General features: G+C 41.3%; 1 protein-coding gene across 4 annotated transcripts in view; it reads right to left on the bottom strand.

Moving 5' to 3' along the window:
- Positions 1-17,645, bottom strand: part of LOC126356257 (protein melted) — a 235,378-nt gene that overhangs the window by 93,338 nt on the left and 124,395 nt on the right. For all 4 annotated transcript variants that reach the window (XM_050007089.1, XM_050007094.1, XM_050007092.1 and 1 more), the window contains one exon: positions 14,948-15,156. In XM_050007089.1, the coding sequence (XP_049863046.1) occupies positions 14,948-15,156 (209 nt within the window). The remainder of the gene's footprint in view (positions 1-14,947; positions 15,157-17,645) is intronic.

Raw genomic sequence — 17,645 nt, 5'->3', positions numbered from 1 at the left:
AGTGTCACAGTCCGTCTTCTCATGCCAACCCATACAGTAGGATGGATGACATCAGTGTGAGCTCAATGTCCACATGACCTCCAGGACCTGAAGGTGGTGGTGGTGCCCCTGCAGTTGGTGGCTGTGGTGGAGGAGATGGTTCTGGTGTGGATGGTGGCTGCATCTGTTCTAGTAATGGTATTGGAGAATCTGTACAGGTTCATCCACCAGTGACGGGGGGTCCCTCATATGTTGTGGCAGGGACTCAGTCGCAACAGGTGATCTGTCAAGCGACACAAACTGATGTGGTGACATTAGTATCCCGGCCAGGGTTGTCCAGTCACCCATATGCAGGTGCAACTGGTCACAATGATATGCACAGAGACCCTCCTCCATACGGATGTCACAGAGATAGTCGCCGCAGCATCAGGAGATGACAGTGGGTATACATTTTGGGCAAAGACCAAACCCTCATGCCCAGACAGCTACCCTGGGATGAAAACAGGATGTTGGCTTCACGGGTTGGCATCCCTGGCTGGGCCTCAGGAGGTTCAGGAGTGTCTGGGGTTGATGCCCATGTAGCAATTTGGCAGGGCTGTTGTCACCGAACGGCATGAACTGACAGGAACACAGAAACTGACCCAAGGCAACGCCAGACAGGGACCGAGTCACATACTTTTTCATTTGCATTTTGAATGTTTTGGCTTCACTGTTGGGCTGCCAATGGAAGGGTGGGGTGAAAATGTGGCGAATCACGTGGGCTATGGAGAAGGAGGCAAACTCCCATGTCACAAACTGAGGGTCATTATCAGAGACCGATGCTACTGGAAGTTTTTCGATGGAAAAAAATTTCGATCGGGCTCGCACAGTGGCAGAGGCCAAAATTGATGGGCAACAAACAACATATGGGAACCAAGAGAATGCATCAATTGATATTAGCCAGTAGGAGTTACGGAAGGGCTGGCACGACGGATGTGGAGACAGCCCCAACCTGCGAATGCTGTGGTCATGGAGACAATATTGCACACAGGGCAGCTTGCTATGATCCACACTGAGAGCCATAACCTATAAGTGATGTTGCTTCCAAATCAGGCCAAAAACATGCAAAAGGCTAATGCCCAGGTGTATGACACCCCCGTCCCCTCGACCGACGTAGGACGCGGAAGATCCACAACGGCAGAGAAATTCTGATGAAGGGTTTGATACCAGCACTAGATACTTCGAACCCAAGACAAACAATAGAAGACTGAAAGAAGTGGCACTTTTCCAAATTGCATTTTAACCCAGCAGCCCGTCACACCGAAAAACGCATACTTCAGTAGTTGAGATGTTCAGCAGAGGAGGAGACAGAGACCATAATATCACCAAGATAGTTGGCACTGCAAGACACAGACCTTGTGAGTTGTTTGAGAAGCCGTTGAAAAATCACCGGGGTGCTGGCCATGCCAAAAGACGTGTTAACGACCAAGAGCCATTGAGAGTCAGGTTCAACAGGAAGCTGCAAAAATGCATTGGAGAGAACAATCTTGGAAAAATACTGACCACCAGCCATGGCAATGATAGATTGAGCATTGACAGAAACTTTGAAATCACTGCCAGGCCTCCTTGACAATGACTAAGAGCAATTGGTTGGACAATCCTAGAGGCCGTGAGGCATTTGAGCTCCACCCTGACTTGGTCATGGAGTGCCATCAGCAGCGGGCAAGGCTGAAACAAGCGGGGTGTGGCTGAAGGTTCCCTGGTGATGTGAGCTTTAAAATTATTGGCACAACCCAAGCCTGCAGGAAACAGGGAGGAAAAATCAGAGCATGAAGAGGTGGGTTGTGTATAAGGCACTTGATCAGAGACCAGATTAAGTTAATCAGAAATAGTAAACCCAAAAAGCTTAAAGGCATCCAAACCAAACAAATTTTTGGTATGTGCATTGTTCGCCACCAGAAAAGTGAGTGGACAAATTTATATGTGACTGGGGTTGAGAAACTACCTAATATTGGAATTCTTTGTTTATAGTAGGTGACTAAAGAATGTGACAGTGGTGCTAAAGGGAGACGACCCAAGTCCATGTGCATCTGTAAGTTGAGTAATCACGCGGCAGCACCTGTGTTGACTTTCATGTGCAAAACGTTCTGATAAACCTTGACATCAATAAAAAGCTTATTGGGTGCAACGGGGATTGCTTATACACAGTTGACATCCATGTCAATATCTGCAGTAGGCTGTTGGAATTTTGCATTACAAACAGGGGTAATGTGGCCCATCTTGTTGCACTGGAAACAAATGATCACTTAAGACAATATGGCCTACCATGAGTGACAAAACATGACAAAGGAAGCATGGAGTGCTTGTGTTGTTGTTCATTACCAGGCTTCCTCTGCTGCTGTTACAGCGGCTACTGCAGAGAGCTGGGTCGGACACCGTGATGTTTTGCTCACACGGGGACGGCTGCCACCATATCGTCTGCATGAGAACCGTCCAATAAATGGGGGGAAGCAGGTTGAGCTTCTGCAACCTCACACCATGATTAAATTTGAGTACCTGCAGCCCTCAAAACATCAAATGATTGTGCAATAGTCAGAATGCTGGAGAGGGAGGGCTTTTCACATTGATGGGCCTGTTCATGAACCTCACGATTGGGAGCTATCTGAAAGGCTGCTTCACAAACCATTTCGCCAGTATATTATTCTTTAAGTGCGTCAGCGAAAGAATCTTATAGAAAAGTTCTGGTTTCTTGTGACACTGATAGAACTAAACTCAAGCGGCAAGGACATGCGTCCGTTTACAGTAATATTTCAAAAGAAGGTCACACATGTCATCAAAAGAGAGTGTAGATGGATCTTGCAAGGGGACAGCTGGCGAAGGATTTGATACATGCGAGGCGATAACCAATGCAAAAAGAAAGGTAACATCAGTCAATCCAAACACATTTTTTTTAGGCTTCCCACTATTCAACAGACTCATCGTACGCCAGAAACGGAGGGGGATAAACGAGCGTGATAGGAAGAACAGGAGGTGCAAGGTGCGATGCAACAGGCGACATAGACTGAGACAGACCCAAATTGGCCAAAACAGAGGCAAGTGTTTGCAACACCTGGGTTTGACTGTACTGTGCTGTGGCGAATGCCTCCTGATATTGATTAAGATGCTGCAATGCCTCTGTAAGAAACCCTTGCTGATCAACCAGCCAGTGTAAAAACTCATCAGTAGCACCATCAGACATAGTAGACACAATGGACGACCATCACTTGTGTTGTAACTTGGACACACAATACAACTAAGAATGTTAGTACACATTACACTGTGGCATGTATGCCAATCACCTCAACATACACTGAACACAATAAGATAAGGCAAATATATGCAAGAAGTAATAACATGATAACTGAGCCTGGGCATAATACTGCAGGGTTTAAATAGGTACTCATCTGAGGCCAACTCTATTGGAAGTTCACAGTATTGGTCTTTCACAGTGCACTCTTGTGGATGACAACACACTGCAAACACACGCGACTTTCAAATGTGCGCAAATTACTTCAGAAAGAGTGATCTGCAGAAAGAGATGACAAGAGGTGGTTACAGCTGCAATAAAAAGTAGTTAAGATCTCCTAAGGTTATACATGAAAAGACATGTATTTGTTCTTACTGAGATTGGTCTGGTTCAGTTGTGATGGTATAAGTGTATCGAATACATCTACATCTACATCTACATCTACATCTACATCTACATCTACATGACTACTCTGCAATTCACATTTAAGTGCTTGGCAGAGGGTTCATCGAACCACAATCATACTATCTCTCTACTATTTCACTCCCGAACAGCGAGCGGGAAAAACGAACACCTAAACCTTTCTGTTCGAGCACTGATTTCTCTTATTTTATTTTGATGATCATTCCTACCTATGTAGGTTGGGCTCAACAAAATATTTTCGCATTCGGAAGAGAAAGTTGGTGACTGAAATTTCGTAAAAAGCTCTCGCCGCGACGAAAAACGTCTATGCTGTAATGACTTCCATCCCAACTCGTGTATCATATCTGCCACACTCTCTCCCCTATAACGCGATAATACAAAACGAGCTGCCCTTCTTTGCACCCTCTCGATGTCCTCCGTCAATCCCACCTGGTAAGGATCCCATACCGCGCAGCAATATTCTAACAGAGGACGAACGAGTGTAGTGTAAGCTGTCTCTTTAGTGGACTTGTTGCATCTTCTAAGTGTCCTGCCAATGAAACGCAACCTTTGGCTCGCCTTCCCGACAATATTATCTATGTGGTCCTTCCAACTGAAGTTGTTCGTAATTTTAACACCCAGGTACTTAGTTGAATTGACAGCCTTGAGAATTGTACTATTTATCGAGTAATCGAATTCCAACGGATTTCTTTTAGAACTCATGTGGATCATCTCACACTTTTCGTTATTTAGCGTCAACTGCCACCTGACACACCATACAGCAATCTTTTCTAAATCGCTTTGCAGCTGATACTGGTCTTCGGATGACCTTACTAGACGGTAAATTACAGCATCATCTGCGAACAACCTAAGAGAACTGCTCAGATTGTCACCCAGGTCATTTATATAGATCAGGAACAGTAGAGGTCCCAGGACGCTTCCCTGGGGAACACCTGATATCACTTCAGTTTTACTCGATGATTTGCCGTCTATTACTACGAACTGCGACCTTCCTGACAGGAAATCACGAATCCAGTCGCACAACTGAGACGATACCCCATAGCTCCGCAGCTTGATTAGAAGTCGCTTGTGAGGAACGGTATCAAAAGCTTTCCGGAAATCTAGAAATACGGAATCAACTTGAGATCCCCTGTCGATAGCGGCCATTACTTCGTGCGAATAAAGAGCTAGCTGCGTTGCACAAGAGCGATGTTTTCTGAAGCCATGCTGATTACGTGTCAATAGATCGTTCCCTTCGAGGTGATTCATAATGTTTGAATACAGTATATGCTCCAAAACCCTACTGCAAACCGACGTCAATGATATAGGTCTGTAGTTAAATGGATTACTCCTACTACCCTTCTTGAACACTGGTGCGACCTGCGCAATTTTCCAATCTGTAGGTACAGATCTATCGGTGAGCGAGCGGTTGTATATGAGTGCTAAGTAGGGAGCTATAGTATCAGCGTAATCTGAAAGGAACCTAATCGGTATACAATCTGGACCTGAAGACTTGCCCGTATCAAGCGATTTGAGTTGCTTCGCAACCCCTAAGGTATCTACTTCTAAGAAACTCATGCTAGCAGATGTTCGTGTTTCAAATTCTGGAATATTCCATTCGTCTTCCCTGGTGAAGGAATTTCGGAAAACTGCATTCAATAACTCCGCTTTAGCGGCACAGTCGTCGATAACAGTACCATCGGCACTGCGCAGCGAAGGTATTGACTGCGTCTTGCCACTTGTGTACTTTACATACGACCAGAATTTCTTCGGATTTTCTACCAAATTTCGAGACAATGTTTCGTTGTGGAACCTATTAAAGGCATCTCGCATCGAAGTACGTGCCAAATTTCGCGCGTCTGTAAATTTTAGCCCATCTTCAGGATTTCGCGTTCTTCTGAACTTCGCATGCTTTTTCCGTTGCCTCTGCAACAGCGTTCGGACCTTTTTTGTGTACCACGGGGGATCCGTTCCATCTCTTACCAATTTATGAGGTATGAATATTTCAATTGCTGTTGCTACTATATCTTTGAATTTGTGCCACATCTCGTCTACATTCGCATAGTCAGTTCGGAAGGAATGGAAATTGTCTTTTAGGAAGGCTTCTAGTGGCACTTTATCCGCTTTTTTAAATAAAATTATTTTGCGTTTGTTTCTGATGGATTTGGAAGAAATGGTATTGAGCCTAGCTACAATGACCTCGTGATCACTAATCCCGGTATCAGTCATGATGCTCTCTATCAGCTCTGGATTGTTTGTGGCCAAGAGGTCAAGTGTGTTTTCGCAACCATTTACAATTCGCGTGGGTTCGTGGACTAACTGCTCTAAATAATTTTCGGAGAAAGCATTTAGGACAATCTCGGAAGACGTTTTCTGCCTACCACCTGTTTTGAACAAGTATTTTTGCCAACATACCGAGGATAGGTTGAAGTCCCCACCAACTATAACCGTATGAGTGGGGTATTTATTTGTTACGAGACTCAAACTTTCTCTGAACTGTTCCGCAACTGTATCATCGGAGTCTGGGGGACGGTAGAAGGAGCCAATTATTAACTTAATTCGGCTGTTAAGTATAACCTCCACCCACACCAATTCGCACGGAGTATCTACTTCGACTTCACTACAAGATAAACCACTACTGACAGACACCAACACTCCACCACCAATTCTGCCTAATCTATCTTTCCTGAACACCGTCTGAGACTTCGTAAAAATTTCTGCAGAACTTATTTCAGGCTTTAGCCAGCTTTCTGTACCTATAACGATATCAGCTTCTGTGCTTTCTATTAGCGCTTGAAGCTCAGGGACTTTTCCAGCGCAACTACAACAATTTACAACTATAATTCCGACTGTTCCTTGATCCAAGCACGTCCTGTAATTGCCAAGCACCCTTTGACATTGCAGCCCATCCCGCACTTTCCCGAGGCCTTCTAACCTAAAAAACCGCCCAGTCCATGCCACACAGCCTCCGCTACCCGTGTAGCCGCCAGCTGAGTGTAGTGAACTCCTGACCTATTCAGCGGAACCCGAAACCCCACCACCCTATGGCGCAAGTCAAGGAATCTGCAGCCAATACGGTCGCAAAACCGTCTGAGCCTCTGATTCAGACCCTCCACCCGGCTCTGCACCAAAGGTCCACAGTCGGTTCTGCCAACGATGCTGCAGATGGTGAGCTCTGCCTTCATCTCGTAAGCAAGACCGGCAGCCTTCACCAAATCAGATAGCCGCTGGAATCCAGAGAGAATTTCCTCAGATCCAAAGCGACACACGTCATTAGTGCCAACATGTGCCACCACCTGCAGCTGGCTGCACCCTGTGCTCTTCATGGCATCCGGAAGGACCCTTTCCACATCAGGAATGACTCCTCCCGGAATGCACACGGAGTGCACACTGGATTTCTTCCCCTCCTTAGCCGCCATATCCCTAAGGGGCCCCATTACGCGCCTAACATTGGAGCTCCCAACTACCAATAAGCCCACCCTCTGCGATTGCCCGGACCTTGAAGGCTGAGAATGATCCTCTGAAACAGGGCAGGCAGCTGCATCTGGCTCAGCCAGAGACAGTGCCTGAAACCGGTTTGTCAGACGCACCGGGGAGGCTTTCTGATCACCCTCCGGGGACGCCTTTCGCTGCCTGCCAAGCCTTGGAACGACCTCCCAATCAACCACAGGCGAGGGCTCAGCCCCACAGTGGCAGACCGATCTGGGGACAGATGGGATGAGGTTGACATCCCCGTGATACCCGAGTCCGGCTCCCCACAGTGGTGCCCATTGGCAACAGCCTCAAGCTGCGCGACCGAAGTCAGCGCCGATTGCAGCTGTGAGCGAAGGGATGCCAAGTCAGCCCTCATCCGAACACAGCAATCGCAGTCCCTGTCCATTCTAATTGATGTTTAACAACACTGGAAACATAGATCATGTTTAATGTTCTGTGTAACACTGAGGTCATTACAGATGAAACACAAGCTTAGAATGGGGAAGCCTCTGTCCTCCTCAAATGAATCATCAGGTATTTGCTTCAAGGAATTTAGGGAACCCACAGACAAACTGAACATGGAATGCTGGATGGGGATTAAAACTCTCATTCATGCTAACCACTGTGTCACCTTGCTCAGTAGAAACAGAAGGGTCCTTTGGTATGAATGGAAGTCTGAGTAGATACCAGGTTTCAGTTTAGCACCATCCATGGGAGCTCAAAACAGTTCTAGTTATTATGAAGAAGAATCTTGTAATGGGAAACCAGTAACAATGAGAAGCTATATGAGCAAGGCAGATGCATTATAGAATAACAGAGGCAGAGAGACAGTAAGCAGAAGGCAAGTCAAGTAAGGATTACTGGATAAGAATTTGAGTTGTTATAAACCACAAATATGGGATGTGTGTGGAGCCACAAAGTTGACTTTGAGTAATGTATTGAGTTTGTCTGCAATCATGAAGGAAACTGAGTGTTAACAGAGTTGAAACAATAAGAAACTCTCTATACCTATTTACTTCACTTAGTTACTAAAGGTCATATCAAATTGTGACTTGAAAAAGGACAGCAATATATTACTAACAGGCTTCCACTTGTATATTATATGGATATACTGTCTGCTTGAAGTGGCTGTATTCATAGTTTGTATATTTTTCATTTCAGGATTTTATGTGATAATGTGCAATGATATTAAACAATGTTTTTATGTGTGAGAAAGGAAGCTTGCATTCGGCATTTCTAATTGGCAACTGATTGTATGAAGTTGCTACAAGATGAAAACTGTAAACAAGAAGCTGCCAACAGAGGAATGTGAAACATAAAAGCATGTAGTGTTTGAAACAAAACCACATTCAAATGTCACAACACTGCTACACTTATGACAACACTTAGAGAGAGCACTAAGGTCAAGTAATGACCAAATAATATATGACGAGTTCTGGGTGTTTGCCTTGTAAATGCACGACTGTGTTTCAGTAATATCTCCACATTGACCATATACACATTTTGCTGCTACATTCACCTATATCTTCTAGTAAGCTCTTTTTAACTTGAAAAATGTGAAAGGCAACATGATAATGTTTTTCTTTAGTCTAATGTTTCCTATTCTTTTAGTCAAACAAGATAATTATGTACCTTTGAGCCATTAATCTCTTACTACAATTATTTCATTTATCATTTCATTCAGTTACTTGGTACTTTACCAGGAGCACTCGAAAGTGCAGAGCAGAGTTGTCACTAGTGCATCATAGCCAACACACTGAATGCTACATTTCATTTAACCCTCTGAAAACTGTAAAATCCCAACCTCCCTTCCCCAAAAGAGAGACTTATATCAGCATATTCCGAAGAACCGTTATTTCGTGCAACATGTTTTAGACTATATGTAGAATGTTTAGGTATACACATTTCCTAATAACAATTCCAATTATTTTGAATGATGTACTGATGATTCAAAAGCACTTCTGGACACACATCCACTAGCATCAGTGGTGTGGACTGAAGACCATATGCAGTCATAGAAGACAGTTTCAGAGAAGTGAGTGTTTAATAAATTGCAACACAGAAAACAAGTACGTGTGTTAACTTCATTTAGGGTATATACATGGACAAGGAAAAAAATTTCCCAGATTTCCCGGCTAAAAATATTTTTTCTCCCGGGTGAAAACATACTTTTTCCCTGTTAACTGACAGTATATTTTCTATTGGAACTGTATAACTTATCAATCCTTTGAATGATTATGGTTTTATGCAAGGGCGTAGAATTTCCTGACACTATTGAAAACTAAACACAGGGGGAAAAAAACACATTTTGGAAAGACCTTTGATGTGCAGCAAAATGTACGCTGCATATTTTCGTATTACAAAACTATAAATTCGAATTCCACCAAACATTGCATGTTACTTTCTGAAGCATTGAAACCGAGATTGTGATGCACTATTGTAAGCCAGTCATATTTCACGTCACGTGATCTCGCCAGCTGATGACAGCCGGTAGTCAGAGCTTAAAACACGTGATGTAGTCAGCAAATAGCAACATCACTGTTAAGTAGAGCGAACACACAAACATAAAAAGTTAATGGTTTAAATTAATATACATATTGTTGCTAAATGAAACGCAAAGCTTTCTAATATAATGTTGGTTTGCACGTATTAAATATAAGATATATCAAACAAATGTGACAGTTAAAATTTTAATAATGACATAAATTTCTGATCTTCTGGGCTCGAAATTCATCTAAATGGCTCGTCATGAAAGAGCTGATTTTTAAATGAGAGTGAAACGCCCTGTGATTTAAGAAATACATCATACATTCTCACATATAGTTCCGGTGTAACTGCCAGAATGATACTTTGATGGTAACAGTTTTCAAACCACCATTCGCAATATTTTCCCATGACCTATTAGAAATAGATTCGTTTCTGCAGTTGCTCAAGAGTGCCAGATGACAGGTGTCACTGCGCTTGCGCAGTTACGATGTCGTAGGGAGCCCACATGTTCGTACATGTAAAACATTAAAAGATTTTACATTATGTCATAAAAGAAACAAGATATCAGAGGATACTCCAAGAGCATCAGAATTTCTTGACCCATACTAAAATGTGCACATTCGTATGTCCAGATTCCCAGTGAAGTAGGCCATGACTTGATATTAAGTTTTCAATGTGGTTTTCGGGATGTAAATTTTCATGGAGTACCAGTACTGGGTTATCTCCTGTTTGGTTCTTTATTATGGCATAACGCCATATGTGCTAGACGTTAAAAAAATGCATTTGAAATGCAGCGAACAGTGCGTGGAATTAAACACTTTGTTTCAAATATATTGTCTGCCTCAGCAGAAAAGATTAATAATAGAAAATTTCTTTAGCAAACCGACAAAAATAACTTTATTGTTCTGCAAGGCAATTAATGCTTGATTGTCAGAAAGGTGGAAATAAAATAAAATCTGCAACTAACACATTTTAGCCTTCTGTAATTATGTGAATGTATTTTAATTCACCTGATAGCACCCAGCCACAGAAATCTGTTTTGTTTTCATTTGATGTGAGAGCAGTAAACAAAGAGGAAACAGCAAAATCACTAAAGGTAAACACAGGTAACATGGAGACTACCCACTTCCCCACTGTAACTCAGACTGTTCTGCGCATCAGCCCTGGATCTACGATATTTCCGAAGCGGGGCAATATCCCGCCACTCCCTCGAGCATTTGAGATAGGACATAAAAAATAAAATAAAAAATAAAAAAAAAGAATTTTCAAAAATATGCTAATTTTGTAGCACACATCTTTCTGAAGAGTCTGATGCATAAAACGTATGTGTTCGAGGAAATGTAACACACGTTATTTGGTCGTAAGTGTGGCAAATTGCAGTGCCTCGCCTCCTTACACAGCATTCTTCTATCGCACGTCACTCTACTTCGCTCTGTGGAATTGAAACATGTATATTTTGTAATGGATGCCATCAAACCATATTCAGGACAGTGGAAATTAAAATGTCCTGTGGTGCCTCTCCTGCTTACAGTCGGCTGGTTTGACATCCTGTCCCCCTTTTTTTTTTTTTTTTTTTTTTTTTAAAGAACTCTTCAGAAAATTTGCGCTCTTTATTCCCTATCAGTTAACATCTTGCTGCTTTTTGTGACATCAAATTAAATACAGGATACATAAACCCAGGAAAGACATAAGACAATACATATTTCTTAGCTCCTAGAATTTTTTTTCTCTCTAATCTTGCTACAGCTTTACATAGCGTGCTTTCCTTTCTGTGTAAGAATCTATTACCTCATCAAAGTTTGTCAAACGTTTTGCTACATGAAAAGTCGAAATGTCGTCGTCGAATACTGAAAAAACTGTAAACACAAACAGTACCCAAGACTGGTCTGGTTTACTGATCTGATTATGTCTATTTTGCACTGTCTGCTAGATAAAACAAAATAGGCTTCTCTAATACTGCAATAATTGTAACACACACCAAATAAACGGGACTGTTTTGGCACAAACGGCCTTTTTTGTAACGACAGAATATAATTCACAAAGTACCAATATCAAATGTCTATTAGGCCTACTACAAGCAAAAAGCTTTATGTAAGGGAATAGTTTCACACTTCATCCATACGCTCCAGTTTCTCAAGCATGAGATCGAAAAGTAGTAGTACGAAACTTTTATACAAACATGGCATCATCATATTGTTCCACAATGTGTGTGATGTCCCTGTTTCTTCTCCTTTCTCATTCTAGCAAACAGCCTTATTATCACTAATTCTGTAACTATTCCTGCCAATGTCAAAGCTTATTCGCAGGTTAACTTCACTAACTCTGCCAGAATCACCGGTTTAGTTATCCCACAATTATTCTCCAGTTAGGCATTGTTACATGTTCATACAACGCATTTTCCGTGCTTCTTCCACAATAGAACTTACAGCGGCTGCTAGCCAGGGACTGTACAACTGGCATATAATAGTATGGCAATTTGGCCAAAAATTTTCTGTCAAAATTTCATTTTCTTGGATACACCGAGAAGGTAATACATAAGCTTTCTTATGTGTTATTCATTTATTTTCACTCCTGTAGTCTGAATCTATGGATTTCGCTAGTAACTATAACAATGTTTATCATTCGCAAACCCAATCAACCACATAATCAGACAGTGGTTGCCATTCATCCGTTCGGCCTTACTCCGCTCAGCTCGTATAGCCCCTTTTGTCTGTATGAAGTTTGTTTCTACATGTGACGAGGATTACCCAGACAGACACATCATGTACACTATGCACACATTCACAAATCAACCACATGATGCAGAAAGTTTAAAACAGGTATAACTTCTGTGGAAAATGCTGTGAGTTGCACTATGTATTCAGAAGTCAACTTACAATGTGTTCAAAAATGTTCAAAAACCGACAGTAGTGTGTTTCAAAGTAATTTGAATAATAGATTAACGTGCGCTGGATGCTAGTCGCTTTGTGAAACACGGTTTTTCCCCCCTCAAGAATATACGGCCCCCACTGGTTTAAATAATCCTCATAGGACATGAAATTAGGGAAAAATTTTTGTTTTGATGTTCCCTACAACCTCCCAGAGTTTGTTGGTTTAAATACTTTCCACCCTGTTTTAAACCAGTCAACTAACAACAAGAGCACCTCTCTGGTGTACACCAGCACTTCATCACATCCCAGTTTTGTCACTTAAAACATGTTAACTAGTATGAGAAGCAGTTTCCCTCTACATGTACCCTCAAAGAGATCTCTCAGGTTATATGCTCTGGTGCTACAAATACCCCTGCATACAAGAGGGATTCAAATGAAAACCTTAACAGTGCAATAAAGTTCCTCGAAGTATTACTATCAATTGGGTAATTGGCAGAAGTTACCCTCATGTTTTGACAAATGATCAACAAATAGCAGTTTGTTGTTGCATCCCATACAGAGAAACTGTGTTAGTGTGAATTGGCTGCCCCATTGCTGCCTTGCACCACATTAGAACAGTAATCTCTGCTAAGTTTTTTGAGTAGTGAAACTGCATCACAGGATAAAAACACAGTACCATGATTCATGTGTGTTCCCGCAACAAGCACACCACATGATGCAGAAAGTTTAAAACAGGTATAACTTCTGTGGAAAATGCTGTGAGTTGCACTATGTATTTCAAGTGACAAGGTTCCAAGACATTCTTCACTCACCACGTAAATGTAAACATTGGTATGAAAATGCACTTTTAGTATGAAATGTGGATTTTATCAGCTGACAAGCATCAAAGGAATGCTACATATGAAGACATATTTTTACTTGTGACAAACTTGTAATTTTATTTTTGACGAACTTGTGTGGAATGTGCAATATACTCTATATTAAAGTGTTAACATGGCATGAGTAATGAACACACACTGCAACATGACAAAAGTTTTCAAAGATCTGAAGACGACAGTCTTACCTGTCAAAAGTGATCAATAAAAAACAGTTATGAACAAAATCTTGGCTATAAAAAGTTTGTTTAAAGTATATACAGATCACTCCTCCTCATTTCTGATTATGAGAAACATCAATTAAATTTTCATCAATTTACACACCACAGAACTTAACATTTTCCACTCTGTTTATTACTTCTTGTTGGTACACTATGTTAATAGGAAGTGAGACATTTTTGACAGCACATAACTGGATGTAAAACTACATTCATGGCTTAGAATTAATGGTAGGGTCAGACTGAATGATGTCATTCTGACACATGACCAAAATATTGGATGATGACTAGTGCACATAAATATTGCTTAGTTTGTCCCATACGTGAGAGGGCCTGGTTAGAGTCTCAATAGTGGTCTTTCCCAGAACTTCTTTTTGTAGTTTTTCATTAGACAGTGTACTCTAGTTTACGATCTTTTTGAAGGTGATCCCTTGATGGGTGTCATTTATGTTGCTCAAGTGCTCACTGTAATCTTTAATAGACAGGGCTATTTCATGGCTCCATCATGCTATAGGTTTCCAGTGGTAGGGACGTGAGATGAGAGGGAGGCTTCTGACATTTGGAATATGACAGTAATGTTACATCAAAATGTAACTTCACGTCTACCTTGGGAAAGGAGATTATGGTTTAAGGAAATGCCAATCGACATTCTTTAAATTCCAGCAGGGAGGATGCTCTGATAGGTAACTGATGTGTCACAGAAAAAAACAATTGGAAACATATTGCTGTAACATAAATAATCATGCACCTTCCAATAACCAAACAACGGAAATCTAAACCAGACAAGAGAAATCTAGGGCAACTAATAGCCAAGAAAACGATGTAACCTGGGCTAAAAATGCATGAGAAATCCAAAGTTTAACACACACACAATATATGTTCTATAAAATTATGAGACAGAATTGCCAGCCAACAGTTATCTTCGGCAAAAATGTCAGCCATGCCAATAGACACATATAAAATATATGTAGAGCCCAGCAATTCTGTCTCATAATTTAATAGATTTTGCAAGAGGATTTTTCTTTTGCCACAAAATATCTCTTCTGGTAGAATGCTTTTCAGAGAAATTTTGGCACTCTGTGGTCAGTTAGCACACTGTAGCCATACAACTGTGTGTGTGTGTGTGTGTGTGTGTGTGTGTGTGTAAAGTTTTTTCAGTCTAGTTTATATGCCTTTGAACAACTCTACTATTCAGTGAGTTGTTAACTTTACCCATCATGTTTTTTTCAGTATTTATTAATTATTAATTTATATTTATAAATGTAACAATGACTTGTGTTGCAGACTTTTTTGTTGAAGAGGGAGAGAGGGGTGGAAAGGGGAGCAGACAACAAGTTAAAAGAAGATTGACAATTGTAATTTCAATACAAAGTTTACCTGAGCAGTAGCAGCTACACTGTTCTGACAATTGTTAATAATAGTGACGCTTGTATTAGGGCGTCGGGTAGTGACAGCAGATGTAACTGGAGGTGGTGGACTAGCTGCCACATTTCCTGAGCCACTGAGACAGGATCGGCCACTGGAGACTGCTGTTGCTGCCAGTCGTGTCCCTGACTGACTCATCAGACAAACATTGTTATTCCCACCTGGAATAAACGCTAGTTTTGTCTTACATAGACACATAATGCACAAATTTAAGGAAATTATACCAGCACACTAATATACAGGTTGGGAGGGGGAGGGGGGAGTGGAGGAAGCTACAAGAAAACAGCAATACTAAGAGGGCACAAAAAGTGACGTGGCAGGAAGAACAGGACCTCTGGTTAGGTGAGTACACATCCATAAGTGCAGAATCATTTGAGAGTAATGCACCAGTTAGTCTAATAATGAATAAGACAATATGAATATGGGTTAAAATCTCAGCAACTACAAAAAGGACAGACTGATACTCACATCAAAGATGTGAATTGTAGACAAGCATAACAAAAAGACTGTTACCAACAAAGCCTTTGGCCAATGCCAACTTCAGGGGGGGAGGGGGCGGGGGATAAAAAAATAAAAATAAAAAATTAAAAGAAAAATGCGCTCACGATCGCTATCATTGGCATCTCTGACTGGACTCTGAATCCAGACAAGAAAGGAAAATACACACACACACACACACACACACACACACACACACACACACACACACACACTCTCTGTCACACATAAGCAGCACACGACATGCGCACACAACCGGTATCTCTGGCACTTTAGCTGGACTATTATTACCAACAGCCTAATGAATGTATTATCGTAGCCAACATCCACCACATTAATATAAGTTCATATGCCAACTAGCCTCACAGATTAAAAGAATGTATGAAGTGATAAAAGTAATTATTTGTCTAGTATATGGAGACAAATATTTAACTGTGATATGCACCTGAAAATCATAGCAAGAAAAGTATGATAAATAAAAATAGCAGGAGTAAATGGACTGGGAAAAAGGAATGAAAGGGGAAGCCACCTCATAGAATTCTGTACAGAGAATAATTTAATCATCCCGGGCACTTGCTTTAAGAATCATGCAGACACCAGAAGTTTTCTGACAGACTATGTAATGGTAGGACACATATTTGAAGCTAGATTTTGAACTGAAAATCATTTTCAGGGGCAGATGTGGACTTTGGTGACAATATGTTGATTATGAAGTGCAGAATAAAACAGAGAGGACTGTTAATGCTTAGGAAATTAAGGAGATGTGATTTGGATAAACTGAAAGAACCAGATGTTGATGAGGGTTTCAAACAACGAAGCATTAAGTAATAGAGAGTAAGATGGCAGACAGTGCAGTGCATCATATTGAGAACGCTCTTGTGATGATCGGAAAAGTGTCAGAAGAAGGAGAATATATGAAGAAGGAAATGAAGAATGATTTACTAGAGGCGGTGAGTGAAATAAGAAATTGCATAGAATCTTTGAAAAACGAAACAAAAGCAAATAAAGTGGAGAATAGGAATCCTACAAGAGAGGTTAGGAACATCCAGCAAGAGGAGACGAGTGGGGGAGAAGACAGCTGCACTGCACTGGTGGACAACTAGCGACATCTATTGGAGAAACTCAGGAAACAGCACATAGCAGAAAGTGGCCTGCTGGGCACCTAGCGACATATATTGGCGAAACACAGGAAACAGCACATAGTGGAAAGTGGATTGCAAGTCACGTAGCGACATCTATTGGCGAAACGCAGGAAACAGCACATAGCAGACAGAGAGAGACACACCTACAGGACATGAGAAGAACTTCAACAGAGACATCGGTGTGGGTAGCTTTCTGGAAAAAGCAAAAAAAGATGGAAATAAGACGGAAATGGGAGAACTGAGGCATAAAGTGGAGGAGATAACTGATTTTCTAAAAAACCAACTAGGGATATTAATACAACAACAAATAAAGAAAACTCTAGAAAAGGAAAGCCACCCAGACGCAGAGAAAACCAAAACTGATGGAAACAACATACAAACTAAATACAACAACAAAGTTAAACCAGAGGGAATGACAATATACAGAAATCCTCTGCTCCAGCAACAAAATCAGCTACAAGTCCAAATCAATGCACATGAGCAACATAATAAAACCCGAAATCAGGTCAATGAACTAGAGGATCCGACTTGGAGTACTGTGGTAGGGAGGAGCTGGTACAGAAAAAACCAGAGTAATTATAAAACCATAATGGGTACAAAAAAAGACGAAGAAATGCAAGCAGCAGAAACAACAGCATGGCTACACATCAGTAACTTAAAGAGAACCACCACAACTGCTACAGTAGTGAAATACCTTAACAAGAACGGAACACTGGGACAACTAGAATGTGAAGAACTGTGCACACTGGGCAACAAAAAAGCTTTCAAAGTAGGCATTCTGTTTGAAAAGCTACAAATCACACAAGAACCAGAATTCTGGCCAGAAAACATAAAAGTACGTCGATTTCATATTCCAAGACGATCAATGGAAGAGGGAGCAGAGCTCAACTAAACTAAGAAGGAAACCAGAAGACTAAGAAATAAAAGCAGTCTTGTGGAATACAGAGGGAGTAAAAAGTGCTCTTAACCTAAAACCAACAGACATTCTGCAAAACTCTGATCTTGCAATT

The sequence above is a fragment of the Schistocerca gregaria genome, chromosome 3, assembly GCF_023897955.1.
Source record: "Schistocerca gregaria isolate iqSchGreg1 chromosome 3, iqSchGreg1.2, whole genome shotgun sequence".
NCBI lineage: Eukaryota > Metazoa > Arthropoda > Insecta > Orthoptera > Acrididae > Schistocerca > Schistocerca gregaria.
Note: the sequence above shows the minus strand (reverse complement) of the source record. Positions and strands in the feature narration are given on the sequence as shown.